Raw genomic sequence first — 24,189 nt, 5'->3', positions numbered from 1 at the left:
TAATTCAGAAAAATAATTCGAACTAATATTACCAAGATTTCGGAAAACGGACATCAAAGTTAGAATAGCATAGTTCCCAAAAAACACCTCTCTATTCTTTCTTGATGTTCACCTCCCATCTGGACTCTGCACCCATCAAAAGTTAAAGTCAAGAAAAATGTCAAAGTCTTTGCACCATAGGAAAAGTTTGTCAGTCCGACAGCATGTCGTGGTGCGAAAATAAAATCAAAAGCAAGCTTTTTTCTTACTTCCAAACATCCTCTTTTATACCCTTTTTCCCTAACTTATCTATCTAAGATTTTAAACTTTTAGGATCCTCGTTCACTCTCATTGGTCCTTGTAAGGGGTGGATGAGCATAACCTCATCTCCTCGTTGTCCATATTTCCGCCAAATCTTTGTTATAATCAAAAAATAAGGTCTTGATTGTTCTTTAAAAATTTTTCCACTTGTGTCCTTTAAATTGTCACTTCAGGCTCGTTTCCCATGCTCATGATGCGGACATACACATTTTTGGCACTGGTCTACTCTCCAGGCCACGCTAACCTTGACCCACGCTGTACAGGCACAGGCTGCTTGCAATTCTCTCGAGCACAGTTGCGCATGCGTAGATCACCACAATTTCGGAGTCTCGCAAACTTCCATTTTGGAACAGGCCTCATGGGCCATAATGGGAACTATTATAGAAACAAACACAATTAAACATTAGATTTCGAAGTATAGCCCTTCTGTTTACCTCCCCCATTCTAAAGTCAAAAAAAGTCAAAAAGATTTTTATTTGTTTTGGTACTCAACTGAGGACCACAAATATTGTAAAAAGTATACAATGTACTATACAGTTCAATACAATTTCAATAAAAGTTTTAAAAATTTATATATTTTATAGCAAATGAATTCGTTCGGAGGCCGTTTGCATACAAGTAACAATTCTTTTGCAGTAACAATCCTACATGTCCGATAGATAGGATCTAGGTAAATTGACCGTGCGTTTACAACTTTGGCATTTGGGCATATGAATAAGAGGTGCTCGATGTTCTGGTTGCCCCCCTGACAAAGAGTACATAGCGGAGATCTGCCAGGGCTCCAAATTGAAGTAAAAGTTAACACGGGTAATATGCCCAGCCGCAACATAGTGATAGATCTCCTTACACCATGAGTAAGGGAAAAGCCTAGATATGGCTGTTCATTCTTGTACTCCAATGACTCAGTATAAGATTTGTACAGAGATAAATTGTTACAGTGAAGGTGGTCAAGGTCAAAGCTCAATTTGGGGGTAAAACATTTTAGAAAAAGTTTGAGTTGTGACGGTGACCAAGTTAACAAAATTTCAGAGCTGATTTTTGCTAATTGAAATGCCGCTTTCATATTTCTAGAGAAGATAGAATGATAAGTAACATTATCAAAGGTCTCGATCTTTAACAAGAATCGTAGTGTGCCTTCTTTAGCGTGGAGGAGGTTATAAGCCCACCGGATGATATTTGCTATAGCTGTTGCGTAAGCGCTAGTAATCGAAAATTCAAGTCTTAGCGCCTGCACTGGTGTGGATGTTGAGACTTTCAATATCTTCTTAAGTATTTGCCCTTCTTTTATATCCATATAAGACCACTGTTTTATGGCAATATGTTCAGTGGCATACGACAGGACAGGAGGAATCTTTGCTCTGTAAACTTTTATTAATGCAGAAAAATGCCTATTGTCAGTGGCCGAATACAGTCTCGACAGGGCCCCAGCATGTAATTCGCATTTCCTTTTTAGATGGTTTATTTGTTTAATGTTTTTCATGTTATATGAGAAAATCCTGCCTAGATAGGTGTATTCCTCAACCTCTTCTATCTTCTCTCCGCCCAGCTTCCAGCAGTACTTAACACCTTTTTTCCTTACGGAGAATGAAACCACTTTGGTTTTATTTAGGTTGGGAATTAAAAAGTTGTCTTTCGAATAAGTATGTAAAATATCCAGAAGACGTTGTAATCCAAAGGGGGTAAGATCAAACATTACTATGTCGTCCGCATATAACAGAGCATGTATGCGTTGGGCGGCGATCTTCGGAGGCATACTGGAACCTTGTTGCAGGTAAAAAGGTAAGTCATTTAAATATAAAGAGAATAGAATCGGTGCTAAGAGACACCCTTGTTTGAGGCCATTGGACGTGCGTATTATTTTAGTCAGGCCCTTTTCGCTCCCCATTTGTACTCGGCACCATGTATTACTATGAAGGTTGACAATCACCTGAAGTAATGGTTCAGGGATTCCCATCCTCCTTAATTTGTTCCACAGGGTAGGTCTGTCCACTCGGTCAAAAGCAGTGGAGTAATCAATAAAAGCAGCGTATATAGGTTGTGATCTCCCTACTGTATATTTGTCTAAGATGGTCTGAAATATTGCTATGTTGTCGATAACGGAATGATTGGGTCGGAATCCTGCCTGAAACATGGGTATTAATCCCTGAGAAAATGCCCAGGTTTTTAATCGATCCAATACTTCCACTGCGAAGATTTTCCCGGAAGCATCCATCAGCGCTATTTGTCGATAATTTCCGGCTATGTTTCTGTTTCCTTTTTTGTAAATAGTGATAATAATACTTCCCTGCCAAGACTTCGGTATTTCGCCAGTGTCGAAGATGTAATTAAACAGAGGAGAGAGCATCTGGCTCCACTCTTGGGGTCAGTTTGGAAGACCTTGATGGGAATCTGGTCTGGGCCTGAAGCGCCCGTGCTTCTTGCTTTTCTTATATTCGTGGCGATAGAGATTGCCGAAGTCTTAATGACTTTGATGTCAATTCTTTCCGTTTTATTGTCTAAAACCTTCCTTTCAGAGAGAGTTGAGTTAGACTTATAAAGGTCACGCAGGTATATGTCCCAATCCTCCGGTGAGACAGGGATGGCTACAAGCTTCTTTTTCGATCCAGTCATTTTTGCAATCAGAGACCAGTATTTACGCTGATTACGATGTTTGGCTGCTAATTGGATATCGACCCAGTTACAGTCCTGCAACTGTTTTTTGTGTTTGATTTTCTCTCTATGTATTTGATTTTTTAGTTTATTGATTTCCACCTTAATTGCTGTAGAGAAATTCAGATACTGGGCTCGAATTAGTCTGTTGAGCTTTTTTACAGTTGGCGTATTCCATGTTTTATTTTTATTATTATTGTTTGTTCTATTCAGGTAATTAGCCTGTTGTAGTTTATTTTCGAGCACATTCTTAAGATTGTAAACTATATATTCAAAATTCGTTATAAGATCGTCTGAATAGATGTTGGTCAGCAATTGGGTATGAGCAACTAATACAGTTATATAATCCAAATTGGCTGAGGTCCAGTAGATCCGCCTCTGAGATGTATTTACTTCAATTGTAGATTTATGAAATATAGGCTGGTTTATGAGAGTGGTGAAAGCCGTCCAGAGGGTTGTTAGATGTAATAGAGCGTGATCGCTCTCTTCTGTGAAATAGATGTTCAGGTGAGTAAATGTCTCCTTTATATCCGTCCCGCAGATTAAATAGTCAAGAGTGGAAGAGGTTCCATTTCCCTGTCTGGTAGGTGAGGCCGGTATATCTCCTGCAATATTGCCATTGAGGATTATCCCGTTTATACTGGGTAGGAATGTTAGTAATGACCTGCCTCTCTTGTCTGATTTATTACCTTTAGGGAATTATGGAAGGGACGTTTCAAGAGATTCTTCTTTAAACAGTTTTGCCCATTTACAGATTTCGCTGTTTGAGATTTTCCCATTCAGATCGCCCATGATTAAGTATGGCATATAGGAGTGGTCATCGAGTATGTGGATGATAGATTCCAAAGTGTGATCGAATAGGGCATCATAATTATTACTGGGAGGGGCATAAATGTTAAAGAGCAGTATTGTCTTATGGACAGCTGTAAATTGAGATTTCAATGCCACCTTGATGCACTGCAGGTTGTCAGAGTTTGTATCGATGTTTTCTTGGGACCATGAATATTCCTCACTTAGTAGAATTGCCAAACCACCCTTAGCATGGCCCCGGTTGGATTTTTTTGCAGGAATGTCATAAACATAGTATCCTTTTTGAAAGAAGGTTGTGGTTGACCACGTTTCCTGTAGGGCCAGGATGTCTGGATAGTTTTTTGTAGCCTCTATAATTTTTTTAGCAGTTTTCCCGGCCATATTCCATATAGTGATCTTCAGACCTTTGCTAAACCAAATGTTGTTGAAAGTTAACAGTTTTTTTACAGTTTAATGTCTCCGATATCCATGCCCAAGATTTTATTGTTTTATCAGCGTCACTTCCTTCTGACTCATGGGTCCGTACTATCCTTTCACCTTGAGTTACTTGAATTTTTAGAGTGTCATTTCCCATAAAGTTAGGTGCAAAGTCTTCCCAGTTATTAGAGAAATGGCTTTTACTTTGAGTAACAGTATTAAGTAGTCCGGTTAATCCATTGTTGTATATGTTTTTCCTAGGTTCAGATCTTAGAATCACATCATAGCCATTTTTGTGTAGGATTTCCTTCTCTCTGATGATTATTCCTGGGAGTACTGGTGACCAGAATGAGGCCAATGCTAATTTATTATTTTCTTTGTTCGGAAAGAGCACCAAATTTATTTCGTTACTTGTGAGGGATTGTAGGGATGGTATTCGTTGAAGGAGATTGATTATTCTGCCTCGATTTAATGGCAGGTTGTCTGTGGGGAAGAGTTCTTCAATTATGACATGCTTAGTTGGTAATCCTTCCCTGAACTGGGATTTGCTTTCGTTTATATCTTTTGCTGCATTGATTCTAGGCCCAGTTTTTTTTATATATAATGGGGCCGGGAGATAAGCTTCAGCTTTTGGATTCAGAGATTTGGCATTCGGTATAGTATGGGTAACTGAAGATTCCGCCAGTATCGGGGTAGAAGGAATTGTTTCGACATTTTGGCCCTTATCGGGTTTGATGGAAGTAGTTGGTTTTTGGAATTTGAGTTTATGCCCTTTTTTTTGTGGATTCTTCTTAGTGGCTTTCTTCTCCTTTTATTCCCCCCGGTGTCTTTGGGTCCATTAGTGCTTGGAGACTTCTCCTTTTGGTCTAATTCGGGATCAGTATGGGCAGTGGTTATCTCAGCATCTTTATCACGGCCAGTTGGATGTAAGTTAGTTGGTTTTCTAGATTTTGAAAAAATGGGGTACTGTTTGGTTGTGTTTTTTAGATCTTCTCTGAATAATCTCTTAAGTGAATAAGTAGTAGGAGATTTTTTATTTTTCCTTGATTCCTTTGTTTTTGTCTCTAATAATTCTACTTTCGATGTTTGTGAGCTTGTTTCTCGTTTAGTTGGGGACAATGTGATTATTGATTGATTTATTGGAGGGCCTTCCTGATGGTGCGTATTGTTAGTATCGTGTTGTTTTGTTGTTACATTAATTAGATCTTTTTTCCTTTTTTCCTCTACTAGGAATTTAAGTATACCTATTTGTACGTCGAGATTATCATCAGAATTTACTAGGATTTGTCTTAGATGATTAAGGACCGATTCCAAGATTTCCTGCAGGGAAAAAAGAGCTTTTGACAGGGGAGTGGTAGAGATTCCAGAAGTAAAATTTGGCAAAAAGGGATCAGGGAAAGACGCATGGTCCGAGTAATGATTAAATGATTTTTATGGGGAACTGGTAAGGGGCTGTTTTTGGGTTAATGGTAATTCTAAGTTATCGTTTTCTGATTTCGTGATATTACAGGCGAAATCCTCTAGGCAGATTTGACTATCCAGTGGTTTTATCGGAGTTAGGGGTATAAAATGTGACATCTCATGGTCCAATTTTTGAGGATCCTCAACTCGTGAGATCTTAGTTTGGTTGCTCTCCGAAGCTAAATTACTTTGGATGTGTTCGCTTTGGTGAATGGTAAATGAAGACTGTTTACCGTCATTAGTTTCCATGTGCTCAGACATATTTCCTACTTCAGAGGTATTAGTAGGTAAGTGATTTTTCGGAGGTAAAGCGGAAAAGTATTTATTAATTGCTGGAGTACAAGATAGTTGGCCATGCTTTAATGCTTTTTCAGAGGATTTTTTAACAGCTTCCTCGGTACCCATTCGTTTCATATATATTGTACGTGATCGTAGATTTTTTAGTGCCATTAACGTAGCCTGTAGATCCACTGAAGGTTACGAGATTACTCTAAATCCAGAAATAATTTTTGAGTTAAACTTGGGTGACGATTTTGGACCTGTTGGGAGAGTGAGTTGAGTTTTGCTAGAGATGTAATGGCATTCCAAGGTCCTATGCCTGTGTCTACGCCTCGGCGAATCAGTTGTTACTCTACACGTCTCACCTTGAATATTTGCTGCTTGTTTCCGTTGCTCATGGGGTCCGGTGCGGAAAACGAAATGGGGTTGCCCCGTCCCGTCCTCGGTCGTCTCCGGACGGCCACAGACGGCCCGCCCTTTGCCCGGGCTTCGCCCCGTTCTTCGGCCCGCGCGCGTCCCGCGTCGCGGGTAAAGTGATTTTGTTATATACTTGTAGGCAGTGGGCGTGTCCGTGGGCGTGAGCGCCGGGGGAAGAGGTACCAGCTGAGCTGCCTGGAGAATGCTGGTCCTCGCAGTCCCCCGGCTCGCTGCTGGTGTTTGCCCCTTGCCTCTATCCGTGGGACTCCAACTGGGAGCGCTTGACTAGCCCTGCCGGTTGCAGGACTCGCTCACACCAGCGAGTCCTCGTTGAGGGGAGGCGTCAGCAGAGAAGCAAAATGGAAAGTAAAACGGACTTTCCTTCCGTCCCAGGAAGAACAAAGCAGCACTGTTCGCTATGTCAGAGTGAGTGGTAACCCGGTTAGTTATTACCTAGCGGTTTTGCGACAATTAGGCGTAGTTTTCTTACCATTCTCTATCATTGCTGCCACAATAAGACATACAATAAGCATACACACATAGATTTTTGCTAGATTATGACATTTGCATACCACATTAGTATAACGATTTCACTTAATTAGTAGGTTAAGATTCGCAACACAAGCAAATTAGTATCCCACGTGTATTTGTGTGTGTGCATACTATTCTACGTTGGTTAACTTCAAAACCACACGATTAGTACATATTACTGTTATGGGAAAGAGACTTCGAGAGGGGTATACAAAAAATGTTGTTTTCACCCTCGCTCCATCAACTCCCCCCTTTGGTTACCATGACAACTCAGCACCTATGACAGGATGATTTACGAAGTACGCCACCACGTGACCGGTTACACCCTATCAGAGCGCCACATAGTTCTTTCAAGAACTACGGAACACTCACACGGAAACTACGTGTTTCCGGACGCCAAACAACGTGTACCCAGACGCCAGATTGAGACACCAATAACCGCCGGTAACCCGGTAAGGCATTCTCCTACCCAAAAGCATCATTTTTTAATATTCGCTCGTTATTGTGAATAAGATCGCTAAACGAACGGTTATACTATTTCAGAATAATGAAGACAACGATCTTCGAAGCTTCAGTTCTCCGCAAGCTTCAGGTTAGTGGATACCAATCCACGTGCATGCGCCACACGACTTTCGAATTCACTTGACGCCAGCCGTAGAGCGCACATTTACGAAGAGCACTAGTTATTTAATTACCCACGTTAATCTCGCACCGCAAAACTAGACTGCATTTACCATTCTCGATATGTCCTTCCACATGGTTACTTAAACTGTTTGATCACTTGCACCCCACGACGTTCCTCCGACACCGTGATTCACATCACTATACCCATGAGAGATGTATGCACTAACATTAACATTATGACATGTATGATTATGTTAGACTTATGCTTGTACAATTCTGGATTAATTTGTAGGAATAAGTCCCCTGATGAAGGGCCTCCGCCCGAAATGCATTGGGCAATAAAGTTGATATATTATGAAAATGAAATAATGTATTGAAGAAAAACAAATGAAGAAGAACAATTGAAAATAAACACTACCTGTTAACGAAAAAAAGAGGAATAATTCTTTTCAAGTGCGCCAAAGGGACGTCACACGCGACGCGTGTAGCGCATATTTTGAATTTGCCGATAGCCTCATTGGCCCAATTAGACACAATGAAACAATAAATCAATGAAACAACAACACTCAATGATGGTTTCACCTGCTATACATTATCTAATAAGCATTTAGGTAACTTTGTCAGAGGACTTTCATCAAAATTGAACACATTCTCAACCACGTCTTATTACAACACAAATTGCCCAGAAATTCACTTACAAACACAAGGTTCTCTCGTCCCCATCCTCGGCAGAACAGGAACACCTACCAAGGTGCTGAGCCATCTACCATGGTCTCCCCAGGGGTGGGGATCAAAAAACTTGCTTACCTCCATCCCCAGCTTAGAAGGAAGGCCTTGGGGCACTAATCCTAGATGTGATTATTAGGAAACAGAGGATGAGCTCATGGAGACAATAAAGAGTGCGTGAAACAGAGAGATGTTGTTTAGGAGTGAGGGTGAAATATATAAGAACATTTGGGAAAACTGTTTTTTGATTACAACGCATGTAATGACACAACTGATTGTTCTGTTTCTGACATTTTTCAGATTTATGTCCATTTAAAGGAAGGAAGTGGTCCTGATGGCCTGGATACCTTGAAGAACAAACCGCAACTTCACAGCATGGTGGCCAAAAGCCTTTGTCAGAATTCTTCAGGGAAAAACTACATCATCTTCACTGGTCCAAGCATCACAAGCTTGAACCTCTTCGAAGAGTTTGAAAAGCAAGGTTTGAGAAATTCAACTTTATATTTTTGTTCTAATTTTTTTTATTTATATTTGTTTGGTAACCAATTCAGTATCAATTTAGATTAAATATTGCTGTAAATACTTGAATAAATACATAAGATTTGACATTGATTGCAAAACTTTAATTACCACAGCTTAGAAAACTACAAAGTTCCTTAACAGTCCAAGCCTCTGAAGAAATATATGTTAAAGCTCAATTATTTTTTTTAAACTTTTTTGTTCTTGTCGGAATTTTGTTCAAATACAGTATTGTTCTTTATTACTTCTAACTCAGAGCAACCAGTACAAACATAATTTAGCTCTCCCGTTTTTAGACTAGTGTGGACTTGGAACCATCCAACAATTATGATAGGATATAGCATTGCTCCAACCTCTTGGATTTTCTTGGTCCTCTCTGCAGCAACACTGTACAAGGATCTGTGTCCTCTTCTGCTTCATCATCCCCTGTATTAGCTCTCCCTCTTCCACAGCTATCTGGGTCATCTGCACCCTCTCCAATCCCCTAAATCCCCATCGACCACCCCCAAAGTTTTTTAAACTTTTAGAGGCAACCCCATACTCCAATACATATAATTTTGCCACTCCTGCTTAGAGGGTGTTGTCTGTGAGCCTCATTGTTTTTGTGTGGTCCCTTTTTGCTACGATCAGCCCGAGCACACAAAATGTGAGCTTGCTTCTTGGTAAGTCAACATGGTTCAGAATCCCCACGCTTACAACAAACTTAAGTGCGGGGGCGGGGATTTCACATTCTAATAATTGACCCAATTTGAGTTGTTTAGTCTGTCAGTACTCCTGTACGCTCCTCTAGCTCTATACCGTATGTATGAAGGTAGCTTCCTCCCTTTCTTATTTCAGGTAATTGAATGAAAGGGCTCGCCCCGTATTATTGAGCTGACTTCTACTGTAGAAGGCTCTGTGAACGATTTAAGGCTGAACCAAGCCCGGTCTCGCCTTTATTGCCACTTCTCTAGGACACATCAACATGGCCTCTTAATCCGTATTTTCCATTCTTCTTAGGTCTGCCTCCAACCAGGCCCTCAATTTCTACAGCCCACCTGGCTTATTATTTCTTAGGTTTCTGTGGGAAGAGGGAATAGCCCCTCTACATACTTCACAGAGAGAAGTACTCTATTTTTCCATCGGGCATATTCATGGATCTCACACCAGTCCAGTCCCTCAGCCTACAAAGCATGCATCCATAGTGTAGCTATATATCTAAACATTGCTCAAGTTCTAGTCATTTCTCAGGGAATGAGCATGGTTTTATATTGCTTCCCTCTAGAGGTCGCCTAATTTGGGGGCATATTATCAAGGACCGGTGTTAAAATTATCGCCGTTTTAGCGGCAGGAAACTGCCGATAAAACTGCGATAATGGGCTTGATAATACGCCCTTGTTAATTCCCATAGAAGCCCATGTAAACATTCAAATATGGACTTCTATGGGAATTAACAAGGGCGTATTATCAAGCCCATTATCGCAGTTTTATCGGCAGTTTCCTGCCGATAAAACGGCGATAATTTTAACACCGGTCCTTGATAATATGCCCCTTAGTGTTCCAGTGTTATCTCATGCTTTGAATCCTTTTAGGATAGGAACTTCCTCCAGCATATTTTCATTCAACAGTGATGTTGCTTATGTAACCTTGTCTTTCCATTCCAAACACTGTGTCGCTTGCTCCCAGACCACCAGTGTCAACTGCGTGGCTGGTGGCCGGTTTGTCCTCCCCTTGCCACTGTATATGTTGAGCATGTAAGTGGGTACTTCCATTATTGCAGTCAAATGCTCTGCCACTGAGCTATATCCCCGGGTACTTCCATTATTGTCTTTCTAGCTTAACTGAAGAGTCACCGCTCCCTTCATAAATCCAGTCATGTATTTGAGAGATCTGGGTTGTCCAGTAGTAAGCTATTATATCTGGCAGGGCAGTCCCTCCATTACATATACACACACAGACTTGGTGAGGGCTTTTAACACTATTCTCAGGCTGCCTCCATCCCATAGCAAAGGCCACGCATTGCTGTTGTGTCCAAGGAAGATCATCTCCAGTATCAGGAAGGGATTATTTTGCATTACATAAAATAACTTTACCAGGGAGACCATTTTTAAAATTGCTGCTCGCCCTAGTATTGTAAGCGCAAGAGATCTCCATCTACGTACATCTCCAACTATCTGCTCTATGTTCTTTTTCTAGAAATAATTCTGTCCTTGCTGTTAAATTTATCTAAAGGTATATATATTTTTTTAATTGTCTTTATTGGCATTTCGAACATAAAACAGACAACACCAACAGTTACTTCCAGTCTTAACACATTCCAGCTATTTGTGTAATACAGCAAGGTATAGTGTTTAAGGCAGAGTCCACAAATCTCCCGAACGAAAAAACCACAAATATTGTAAATTGTAAATTGATACTTGTATAGCGCACTACTCACCCGCAAGGGTCTCAAGGCGCTTGTACGAATACCGCTGTCGAACCCATCCTGGCTTTCCCTGTGAGGTGTCCACTCCTGGGCACCCCCAAGGTGGAGGCCAGGCATCCTTAACGTTGTGGGGGCCGTTGTGGAGATTAAGCAAGCTATTGCCCAGAGTTGCAGAGTGGGACTCCATGATTGGAATAGGCACCGAGGCGAGAATTATCAGGTCCGTTGAATTTTGAGCCCAAGACCCGCCGAGGCGGGGAATTGAACCCTGGTCCCGGGCTAGACCTCTGCATCAGGGTCTGCCGCTCTAACCATTGAGCCACACTTCTCCACCTCATATTATACATTGAACATACATGTAACAGGAGGCATTAGCTTTACAGATTAAGAGTCATTGCACCTGGTGTTTTTCCACAAAGGCAGGACCCATTTATGGGTACCAATACTAATATGTATTGTTTTAGCGGTACAACATCTAAATCAGCGTATTCCCCACCCTAAGGCTTACAAAGGCATGTTTACGAACCTTCTGGCTCCAATGAAGGGCCTGCCACATCCTGTTGGCGTGTGCGCGCCCACTCTAAAAATGGTCCCCAAATGGATGCCGATGGGATCAGCTCCCAAAAAGTGGTTAGTTGTGTGTGGCTAAATGTTACATCCTGGATCCACTCTTTCATGGAAGGGGTACCCCTCCTCCCCCAGTGCATAGCTACCCTCCGCTTAGCAAAAAGCAATAACATAGCATGTCGTTTTCGAGTTTTTGAGTCCCGACTGGTGTGTCTCTGACATAACCCAATAGTCCCAGCAATGGTTCCGGTTCGCCCGCGGTACCAATGATCTCATGTATTGTGGTAAAGATTTACCATGCGGTGTAGCTGAGAGGGGGTCCTATAAAATCTGTGGAGATATTTAAAATGCATCAAGTGTAGCTTGTAATTGGGGGACAGAGCTGTGAGTTGATCACAACAAAAGGCCCACCGTTTCTCCGTTAACGGAGTTTGCAGTTCAGCATTCCACGCTTGAAAGGCCCTGGGCGTCAACAAGGGGGCGGAATTCTGCATATTATTGTAAATCCTCGTGATGAGTCTACGAAGGGAGTCTGGTAAATTTATCTCAAGGTATTTAAATGTATCTTCAGAGACTTTTATTCCTGCGGGAGGTTTCCTACAAAACTCCAGCGTCTGGTTTTATGTATGATGGACTTTATATTATCTGAATGTTTGCCTTAGTACCCAAACACGTGGAAAATCTTTGGTAGGGTTACCTGAAGTTGGGCAACATTTAGTAGGATATCATTGACTTATAATAAAATATTTTCCTCTTGGGGTCTAGTTTCAGTGCAGAAGTTCTTGATCGCCGTATAGTGCAAATAGAAGCAGAGAGAGCGGGCATTCTTGTCTCATGCCCCTGATTCAAGGGGCAGTGGTGAGATGTCACCCTATTTCTCTTGACTACTTTCATCGGGTCTTGATAAAAGAGAGCCACCGATTTGTGGAAGTTCTTGTCAAATCCACGCCTCTGCAATACCTGAAACAGGATAGAATCAAATGCCTTTTTGGCATTCAGCAAGATTATCTCCAGGGGCTCTCTCTTTTACTATATCACCTCAAACAAGTTAGGCAGTGTCTGAGATTAAGTCTGGCAGACCACCTCAGCATGAATCTCGACTTGCCCCTGGTTATGAGGTAGATGTGAGTCCTTAACAGCCTGATTGCCAAGATTGTCAACAATGTCTTTGTTTCTACATTTAATAATGAAACTGGTCAGTTAGAGGCATATTTATCTTTAGTTTTCCCCTCTTTGTGGATATCTGTAATACCTTATGCCTGAGGTCAGGGGACAAAGTTCCTTTGTCTCATGCTTTTTTGTATTCTTGTTGTAAGTGGGGACTCGGCTAAACTGAGAGTTTTTTTTATATAGCTCCACTGGTATCTAATTGGGTCCCAGGGTTTTCCTCACCCTTCATATGCTTAATAGCGTCCTCCATCTCGTATAAGTTAATATCACATGTCAGCTTGTCTCTCTCTTCATTGCCCCGAGTTGATAGGTCAAGACTGATGAGAATGTGCTCAATGTCCTTGTACCCAGTTACATTTTACACCTCCCAGAAGCATGTGTATGCTATCTCCTTATCTCTTTCCTTAGTTACTCCCATATTATCTGTTAACTCGTGTACCCATCCGGTATCCTCCTTTTGTCTTGTTAGCCCATGCTAGGAGGTGGCCAGCTTAATATCCTGCATTGTATAATTTACACTGCAGGGCCAAGTGTTGCAGACTTGCTCCATCTTGCGTCTCGTTCTTATAGCTTTGTTTAAGGATCTCTGTCACACAAGTTAGAGAGTTGTCCCCACAATCCACCTTTCGTCCAGCTCCAGGAGCTTGGATTCCAGTTCCCTCACTTTTTCCAGTTTGCATTGTTCTTGCATGCAATAGTATGCTGTGATTTATCCACCTTACTTGGACTGTACTGCTCAATCAGAAAGGGCAACCAACCTCTCCTAAAAGAGAATACTCCAATTTCTCATTCAGCTAGTTAAAGTATAATGGGAACTCTTTTTCCTCAATTTCAGGGCCATTGTCAGTTTGCCTAAATAATTAGCGCCTCAGTAGATCTATTGATGACCTCAAAAAGAATATTTTAGCAGCCGAATTGCAGTTTTCTCCCCAGTATTATATTTAGACATTCAAATTAGCTTCTCAGAACTTTCTTAAATTTCCAGAGTTTACAAATATATTAAGTTTCTCTGCATCTGGAGTAGTATATCTAGGATAGTCTTCCACTTCACCGTTGTTCAATTTGGGAAATTGTTGAAGGCCTGTTAAGTTTGTATGCCATAAATAATGAATAAAGGTAGCTTAAAACACAACTGAGAATATCATAGGAGATGGAAAGGTCAAACCAGCAGGTCCATGTCTCAGCCAGGAGCTTGAGATTTCCATCTGAATCTGCAAAATAATGAATACAATTATTGTCTCATGATACCAGGGCCCCAAATCAGTTTAATAAAGAAGGGAACATTAGAAAGGATCGTGGGTGATGTGTAATTTAATAAAAATACTTTTTCTTTGAGCAATTAATTTAAAGCTCACAAAGAATAGCAAATTCAGCTGTTTATTGGACAATTGTAATTGAGAAAAATAGAGAAAGCTAGTTCAAAATCTCAAAGCAGATGTTAAAGAAACTAAGAAAGGATTTTAATGCAATTTCTTAGAGAATCGGGGGTTGCCAGACTTAAACAGGCTATCACAACCATTAGGGTTGAGAAAGCTTTCAAACACAAAATTCCCAAACCCTGCAAGTAGTAATTGTTTGCCAGTCGCAGGTTGAAACTATAGCAGTAATTCACAGAAAGGCCGATCCACCTCTTAGCAGCGAAAGCTGCAAATAATATAGGCCTCATGGTGCTACCTATGCTCCAAGTAAAAAATGTAAAAGGGACATCTCACCTATAAATGTTTGAAATGGGGGCCAAAATGCAAGGGCCTAGAAGAGATACAGAAATCAGACTACCAATTAACAAGAGGGAAAAGTAGTGCAATTTAGAAATAACTGTTACACACTTAGCAAGGGTCTATTCATAGTCATACCTGATTGACAAGCTGTAGCCCTTGGGGTGTGACACTTGATAGATCAAACTGCTCCTTGCTTATTTTGTCAACTACCCCAATATCCAACACCAAGGCCCCAGCATACAAGAAAAGGGGCAAAGTAACTTCCTACCCTACCTACCCCAACAACTTTTGATTGGACAGGAGCAAGTGAGTGGATCAATTTTGAATTTTCTGAGGAATCCTCTCCAGTCACCTACTCCTAACAGTCTGGATCAAGTATCAGCCAAATTGACTGGCCCTTGACCCCTCTTTTTTTTATACCAATTTATACTAGCAGTTGTTAAGATCATACGCATATGTGACGCATCATTGTCATGATACATTGCACAATAACGTAGGTCTCATCACAGAACAAGAATTGACATTACATTATAGAAGTATCAATAGGAGTCTTAGTTCATACCTGAAACATGAAACAGAAAACTAGAACATAGCTGGCCATGCGGTGGCATAAGTTCAATCAGTAGTACTAGTAGTAGTAGTAGTTTTTACTATCCCAGTGTGATTCCTTTCCACCTCGGATCCACGCTGTCCACGCCAGAGCCTAATAGTGCAAAGTAAGTAACAGCAGGCAGCTTCGTGATATCACACATGAGCAACAATATTTGTGATAAGAAGGAATTGATACATAAACAGAGAGAGGCAGGGATCAGTATGAGTGCAAAGGGACATAAAAACTGGAGTCAGTGTGCACAGACAGGCAATAAGGAATGAATTTAAGAGGCCGCTGCTTTTGAGACCTGTAGGAGAGCGCAGAAGGCTGTGAGCATGAACCTTAGTGTTGATCATCTAATAGAGTTCTCACTGTATGGTTGTAAGTCAGTTAACAATATCTCCCATTCTGCAGCTATAGGGTATTTGTGTGGTCCACGAGCCTCTTCCCACCTAAGTGCCACAGCCTCTGCTTGCCCCCACTTAAGTGTCGCCCTACACCACTGTGCAGTACGGAGCTTTCCGATACATAGCTATGAGTCTATGAGCAACTTACAACGCTAAATCTATGAATCCATTTGTGGGTTTTGCAGTCTTCGGGTGCTGAAACAGCCCCAGCAGAGAGCCTTCCAATGTGCACACCCCTGAACATCCTGTCACCTCTGCCAGTACAGCGAAGACCTATACCCACAGTGTCGAAGTCTCTGGGCAGCTCCAAAACATACGCACCATGTCAGCTCCTGTTCACTGACATCTAGAACAAGAAGAGGAGGAACTAAACGTTTGGTGAAGTGTTTCTGGGGTAAGGTATGCCCTGTGGAGGATATTATGTTGAATATATTGGAGTTTTGTGTTTTGTGACAACTGTCTGGGGAAGACAAGCACTTTCTCCCCTTCTTTGAGGGTGAATGCTCTCTCCATATCCCTTGACCACTCACTTAATCTATACTATCTAACTAATCTCACTTGGTGGAGGTGGGGGGGCGGGTTGAGGTAGTAGGGGACCAGACAACTGGCCTAGGCTCCCCCTTCCCTCATCGGGCAAGATTACACATCCCCCACAGACCACAATAAGCTGTGAAAAAGGCCAGTTATGCAGTAAAATCAGCTTCATTAACTTATGGTAAATAATAATTACCCTAGCCTCTCTAATACATAGTACATCACCTAACAACACCACTCTCTTAAAGTTCCCTCCCAGTATCACAAATTCATCGTCAAGAGCTAACACACACCCCTTTCCTTCTCTGTTTCACATCTCACTTCCATTCTTGCTAGAGCCACCTCACCCAAGCATGCCACAAAATTATTCCATCTCTCAAGCTTGATATTCTGTCAAAGTCCTTAAGGTTTTCAATCCCCAGACCCTACTCTGCGTCCACCCCCCTCCCTGAGAGGTGGATAGGCCCCCTCATGACTCACCATCCCCTCAGCTAACACCACCCAAGAAAACCCTGTTCAGACATTCACCCCAGTCACAGATCTGGGTTGAATCGATCATGGTTCTTTAGCTCACTTTGCCGCCCCAGTTCAAACCCAGCCATATGCAAATCAGTCTTGACCCTGTGCCTCATGGGAACAGTCCAGCCCAAACTTCCAAGCCATGTCTTCCCTGGACCGTAAACAAGCATCCTGGAACTGGTTTTGGGGTAACATCTCTCATCAGCCAGGCTAGCTTGAATCCAGTGGTAAAATGAGCAAAGGACCCCCGTCTGGGTATACCCTGCCAACTTAGGGCGAACAAAGCGTGAGTCTTCTTGCTGCCTAGGCCCAAGATCCGTTTCAATCTTGCCCTAATGCCCGTTCCCAGAATAAGAAAAAGTAAGGAGGTCCCCTCTTTGTGTTTGTCTAGGACCAGGGGGAGATTAATGCAAGAAACCACGGGGTGTCCCAATTAATAGGCCACAGCCCTAAGCACGAGGGATTCCATCTATACATGTATGTATAGTAAAAACCCAAAGCCCAGGACGGGCTTTTCTAATGATGTTAGGGTACGGCGAAAGGTGAAAGGCAACAAATCTCTACTATGTGGCTGGTGCAAAATTACAATACATACCCTCAGATTTACCTTTACTGTTGCTCGTGGCAAGAATAAATCAACTAGGCTGATACCCAGAAATTTTAGTAAAAAAGTATACAGATTTTATTATTTCACATACAGTATCAATCATTTAATACATATTAAAACAACATAGGTAATTACACATCATGATTTTATACATAGTTCATAAAAATTAAAACATAATACATAAAACAAGAATCATAGGTAAGTCGACGCGGCGTTTCGGTTTTTTCTTTTATGTAGCACCTTCTTCAGGTGAGATTCTAGGTTATAAAAAAACACAGAATTACCCACTATTGGTAATCATGGTATTATTCATCTGTATACATATTTTAGAAATTACATTTTACTTCTGATCTATTTTAGTTTGCAAACACGCACAGTTCTTATGTCTGGTCAAAAAAATATACTTATTACACAGAAATACTTTCTCTCAGAACCACATTTTGCCCAAATAGTTTTTTTTAATCTTTTGTCTAACAAAATACAATGTATTAGAGAATGTTGCCTTTGTCTTAGTTGTTACAGACAGATGTTAATATCCAAATACCCCTTCTCAGTGTCAGTTTGACGAGGAGCCCAAAGGGTCACCTACCTCAAAGTTAAAATCATTGCTTCTGGAACCAATTGTATATTATGGTTTGTTTTGCCTCAGTCTCAGGGGATCTGTTTGCTTCTAAAGTTTCTTTAACTGGAAGTGTCTATATTTTAGAAAGGGAAACATAGTATCTTTGTCATTAACAACATCCTTTACTGTCCTCTCGAAAAGGAATTTAAAGAGAGGTTTTTTTGGTACCTTTATAAGTTATGCATCCGGCGTTACACACTGTTTGGAGGAGCCACCGGAATATATAGAAGATACTGCTTCTTAGTACCTCTAAAAAGAAGTAGTATCGGGTTCTGATTATTAAATCATCAGATAGGATGAATTTTGTTGCATTCTTAGTGTTGGGGTGCAAGCACTCACCGTTTGTAATTAGAATGAACCGCTGCAGTGTATGACCTTCTCCTGTTATAGTCACCGGCACACGAAGACGCAGGGGTTGACCTCCCGTCCTTTTTGCCTTACACACTTGAATCTGTAAGACAGGTTTGTATATTCTATGTTACTCCTCAGCCTTTGGATAGTTACCCCTAGTTTCTATTTTGAGGCTGGTTGTTGTAGGCTATTCTGTCTGTTTTGTTCCAGATATTTTGTATCATAATATCCTGTACCCATATTCAAAAATGTTTGGGATTTCTATTGTGAGATTTTCAATGACAATCTTTCTGGAAATCGTGGGAGGAGGACTTATTCCCCCTTTATTTTGTATGGAATGATTCACCTCATTATCGTCGTATAACATCCACTTCTTCCCCCCTTCTGGTTATCCTGTATATGGCTTAACATTTTTCTTTGGCCGCAACGTGGTGTCTATGCTATCAGATATTTACTCTGATGTCCATTTGTTATGTGTATACTCCCTCCTTTAGGAACAATCGGGGTCTTATCATTTTCCAACGGGGTGTTCCCTTTAGACCAGATCTAACTATCTGTATGAGGCATGTTTTGAATGCCACTATTTATACTTTCTATATTAGCAGTTTATTAAGGAAGTCCCACTTTAGTTCTAACATTAGTTCAATAGTGCATTCCGCCTACCTTTGTCTTTTATTGCGGCCTCCCTGCTCCTTTCCGTAACAGCGTACTAACTACCCCTGACCCCCCCACCTCTGTCGCTGGCGCGGCTATCTAAGAGAATGAGTGTTGACAAAAGGTTATCTTAGTGTTTTGCAGATTTCCTGATAACCAATCTCCGGAGATCCCCACGGAACGAGCCATCTGTGAGCCCTACCCACTCTAGTACAGTCCTATCTGGCATAGAGTAACACTGCCAGGATTAAGATGATTTCCCCAAGAGTACACTCTTTCAACTCAACCCCTGACACAGTCAAATGTTTAACGGAGCGGACTGTAGAGCCTCATGAGACTCAACTGGTAATTGAACACTGGCATGGCGAACTCTGCTGGTCGAAGACTTCGCCTGCTATAGATGCCATTGGACTTCATGGCTGTGTTGCTTGCACATGATATGGACATATAATCAGGACATCAGAGGCACTGAATTAGAGCCTGGGCACCCTCGTGCCCACGAGGGGAGACTGTTGTGCCCTCAAGCGTTTATTCCCAAAGGGTCATACCCAGAATGTTAAAAGTTTACATTTATCTTCATCTTCTATTTACCTTCCCTTTCTTCGCAAGGGCTGTTTTTTTTCTTTTCTTTCGAGCGGGGTGGAAGGGAGGGCCCGTACATCATGGCAGGATTGGGCTGCTGATGTGGGAGGGAGGCAAGATTGGTAGCCAATCGGGGATGTGGGAGGGAGGGAGGGATTGTTGGAAACGTTCAACAACACTTTATGCACAGACACAATCATAGGCCCCCGTTCTGCCCGCACAGAACTCTTTGAGTTAATTCAATATGCAGTACATTTCCTTACTCTATAAATGACTCAACCACATCCGCCTAGCTACACTTCCTCACTTGGAATGTGAGGGGCCTTGGGAACCCCAGGAAATGGCGACATGTCCTAGCCTACCTGGATAGGCACAACATACACTGCGCCATGCTCCAGGAAACTCACATTGGCCCCAATGCCCCGACCACCTTCACTGCCCGGTGGGCTTCATATAGATACTTGTCAACATATTCCACCTATGCCCGTGGGACAGTAATCCTAATTAAAAAAATGTCCCATATGTATCCATGGGGGCATTCGCTGACCCCCAAGGGCATTACTGTCTTACATGGAGACAGATGGCATCTCAGTCTATAACCATTGGATTCTGCTACGGACCTAATCATAATGATCGCAAGTTTTTTAATGTCCTTTGGGGTAAAATCTTAGATACAGGCTCCACTCACATGGCCTGGGGAGGGGACTTCAATGTCACTCTTGACCCGACAAGAAAACGGCAACGACCACCACCATATCGCTACACAGGGGCCCAATGCCAGCTTTCAGAGTTACCACACATGGACTGATTGACGCATGGAGAAGCTTACACCCCACTATCAGAGAAGGCACTTTTCACTCTTCAACATACTCCACATGGTCACGCATAGACGGCTGGGTATTGACCAGAGGACTAAAATCATGGTTTATGGCAGCGAAACACCCCCGCAAACTTACCCTGATCACTCACCCATGCTGCTATCCCTTACTCCGCGCTGCTCAACATTGCCTTAACAATCTTGGAGGTTACCTGGGTGTGCTTTGCTCGATCCCCTACTCCACTCAGAATTAGAACAAGAGATCATAGACTTCTTCCCACGCAACATAGACACTGTGCCTCAGATTTCTACGGTCTGGGATGCGTTTAAAGATACCATTAGGGGAATTTGCATCGCAAAAGGGAAAGGCATATTAAAAGATATCCGAAACACGCTTCGTACATTAGAAACCGACCTCAAACAGCTAGATGAGCAAATGAGTTCTACTCCTAGTTCTGCCTTACAGGGACAGATTAGAGATAAACTGACAGATTTCTAAGAAACTGCTGAACGAGAAGGCATATTTTGAGGGAAGTACCACAGTACCAGACAATATGGGAAAGGGGAGCGCCCAGGGAAGGCTCTGGCAGAGCTAACCCGGAAACCACATTCTTCTGGCGCTATATTGGGAATTATTGACCAAGCGGGCAGAGTGCACAGGGACACCCCAGACATATTGGACATATTCCATGACTTTTACGACACTCTTTACAAAACACATTGGTTGCAACCGATCGACTTCGAGCCATATTTTTAGGACGTAGCGCTGGGATGGTTGGGAGGCACCCAGAGGGAATTTCTTCTGGCAGACTTTGAAGACGAGGAAATACTCTCCGCTATCATGCAGCTGCAATCTGGCCGGGCTCCCGGCCCGGACGGCCTACCTGCGGAATTCTACAAAACATATAGCAAGGCCCTCATCCCCATTTTAAGGCACGTGTACGAAGAGGCGCAGGAACCGGCATGCTCCCGCAAACAATGCAAGAAGCACTTATTGTATCTCTACTGAAGCCAGGGAAACCAGGAGACAGGTGCAACTCCTATAGACCACTCTCACTGATCAACTGCGACGCCAAAATCCTGGCAAAATTGCTCACCAACCGAATAAGTCCTCTGATGACAGCGCTGGTACTTCCGGACCAATTGGGGTTGATACCCGGCAGTGCAGCATGGCACATTCAATACACTCTCTTTGTCCTTATGCAAAACATCGACTCAGACCAGGCCGCGGTGGCTGTCTCCTTCTATGCCTCCAAAGCCTTTGAATCCTTCAAATGGGATTATTTGGCTTTTGTACTGACATGAATGCCCCCCCCCCCCTTCTTAGCGTGGATCCAGCTATTGCACACTAAACCACAGGCCAAAATACTCATCAATGGAATGTCCTCACCCAGGTTTCACATCACGAGAAGGACCAGGGAGGGATGCCCACTCTCCCCACTTTTATTCGCCCTAGCCATGGAGCCATTGACAGCTAAGCTCCGGCAAAACCGCCGTGAACATGCTCTCATATACCCTGAAAGGCAAATCCTCATATCCTTGTGTGCCGGCGACCTTACCTTATATCTACGAGATCCAGAGGAGAGTCTGAACCCCATATTACAGGCATTTTTGCAGTTCTGCAGGTTCTCAGGGATCAATATTAATTGGAGCAAATCACAAATCTTCCCCCTCACAGATGAAGTAAAGAGATACACCCCAGACTATCCCTTCATTTGGTGCAAGGGCGAGACAAAATACCTAGGAATAGTAATCACTAGAGACAGGGAACACCTCATGAGGGCCAACTATGACACAGCTCTGGACACACTAAGAGTCCATCATGAGGTGGATAGCAATGCCTCTATCGATGGCAGGCCGGATAGCTCTGATAAAAATGATTATTCTCCCTAAGCTGCTCTATTATTTGACTAAAATCCCTTAAGCGCCCAATAAATATTTCTTCAAAGCCCTCAAAATGCATCTCATTCAGCTGACGAGGGGGGCCAAACAGCCCCGGCTGAAGTGGGAGGCTCTAACCCTACCCTTCGATCAAGGCGCGTTCGAAGTGCCTGACATGGAGTTATATTATTGGTGCACCCAGGCACACTTCGCGGCTTTTTGGATATATCCACCACCGTAGATGCCACATCTTGCGGTAGAGCATTGGCCTATGGTGCCGACTCTGTACTCAGCTTACATAAGCACTCCTACCAACCCCAAAGATGCTGACCCAACCACAGTGGAATGCACAAATAGAGCTTGGAGGGCAATAGCTAAGCGCATGAATATAGACACGTTATATTCTCTGCTACTACCGCTACCAGGCAGGCTAGACATCCCAGTTACGAATGAGGGAAGGTGCCGACAAATGCTTCGCAAATTTGATATTCACACCTGGGGTGCACTATTTGACAAAGGAACTTTCAGATCATGGAACACTTCTTTAAAAACTGCCAGCCCACCACCATGGAACTAATTATGTATATACGGCTCCGGCACGATGTCAAGTCCACCACCCCTGATTTTCCCACCAAACCCCCCACATTGGCCCTGCTACACGCGCTACTACAGCGGTCTCCCCCAATACACGTAGTATCCATGCTGTACCGAGCCTCCCAAGCAGACAGTGCTCACGCCTCTCATGGCGCGAGATCAAGATGGGAGGCTGACCTGGAATCCCCCTTCACCAACGACCAATGGGAATTTTGCTGCCCGCAAACAGGAAGAATCTCAGCAAGCAGTAGACTGCGAATAATTCATTTCAAATACCTGCACCGCCTCTATTATACCCCGGCACGACTATGCCGCTTCGGGCTCAGGAAAAATGATAACTGTGACAGATGCAGAAGGGAGGGAGCTGATTTCTTACACCTACCATGGGAATGCGCCCCTATCCAGTCATACTGGACCACAGTAATCGAGACCCTTAGCCAGATGACAGGGACATGCATACCTAACACCCCACTCATCACACTGTTTGGGGCATACAAAAGACCTCAAGGCACCATTCAGGAGGTACATATCGCTGGGGCTGCTGTTGGCTGAATGTGGGGTGGCTTGTGAATGGGGGAGAGGAAGAGTGCCACCTGCGTCTCGTCCACGAGACATATGGGAACCTCTGTGGGAGCAGTCTGCTGCGGAGGCAGAGTCAGGGGGAAAACACTGCAGACCTAGAGGCCGTCTCCCAGCAATGCGATGAAGAGGGAGTAGACAGGATTGTAGTTTTTGGAATGTAAAAGTGTACAGATGATATCCTACACATGTCACCTGTGGGCATGTTCTGTAGCCAAACTGATTTATGTTATGTTATGTTATGTTATGTTATGTTAGCAAAATGGTTTATAAAGCGCGCTAACACCGATTGGTTTCTTGGCGCTAACCGACAGAAAAAGAAAAATACTTGAGCAAGGAGTAGACGGAAATCTATTGAAATGCTTGAATGAAAAGCCATGTTTTTAATGCTTTCCTGAATGTAAGCAGGTCCTGACAGGACCGAATTTCCAAGGGAAGGGTGTTCCACAGACGGGGAGCCAGAGTGCCAAATCTGCAGCCTCCAGAACGTTTACGGCTGAACGATGGTATCTGTAAGAGACCCAGGTGGGCAGAACGCAAATTCCGCGATGGGACATACTTGATGATTAGATTGTCTATAAACCTTGGGCTCTTACAGTGTAGAGATTTGAAAATTAGGCACCCCGTCTTGAAAGTGCATCGCTGAGCCACAGGGAGCCAGTGGAGTTGCCTCAAACTCTGTGATTTTCTGTGTATACTATGCTTTCTATTACAATGATTGTGTATTGTTACATTGTGAAGCCGACAGGATGTCATCATGTATTTCTCTGTCTTTTGTTGAAAATTAATAAACAAATAAAAAAAATTTAAGTTTTGCAACCAATCATAACTTTCCATAGTCTTTCAATTCCCAGAGGG

General features: G+C 42.7%; 1 protein-coding gene across 1 annotated transcript in view; it reads left to right on the top strand.

Moving 5' to 3' along the window:
• PGBD5 (piggyBac transposable element derived 5) overlaps positions 1-24,189 on the top strand; it is a 522,626-nt gene that overhangs the window by 390,583 nt on the left and 107,854 nt on the right. The window contains exon 4 of the mRNA XM_078649089.1: positions 8,515-8,695. Within this exon, the coding sequence (XP_078505215.1) occupies positions 8,515-8,695 (181 nt within the window). The remainder of the gene's footprint in view (positions 1-8,514; positions 8,696-24,189) is intronic.

The sequence above is a fragment of the Lissotriton helveticus genome, chromosome 6 (genome assembly GCF_964261635.1).
Source record: "Lissotriton helveticus chromosome 6, aLisHel1.1, whole genome shotgun sequence".
Classification (NCBI taxonomy): domain Eukaryota; kingdom Metazoa; phylum Chordata; class Amphibia; order Caudata; family Salamandridae; genus Lissotriton; species Lissotriton helveticus.
Note: the sequence above shows the minus strand (reverse complement) of the source record. Positions and strands in the feature narration are given on the sequence as shown.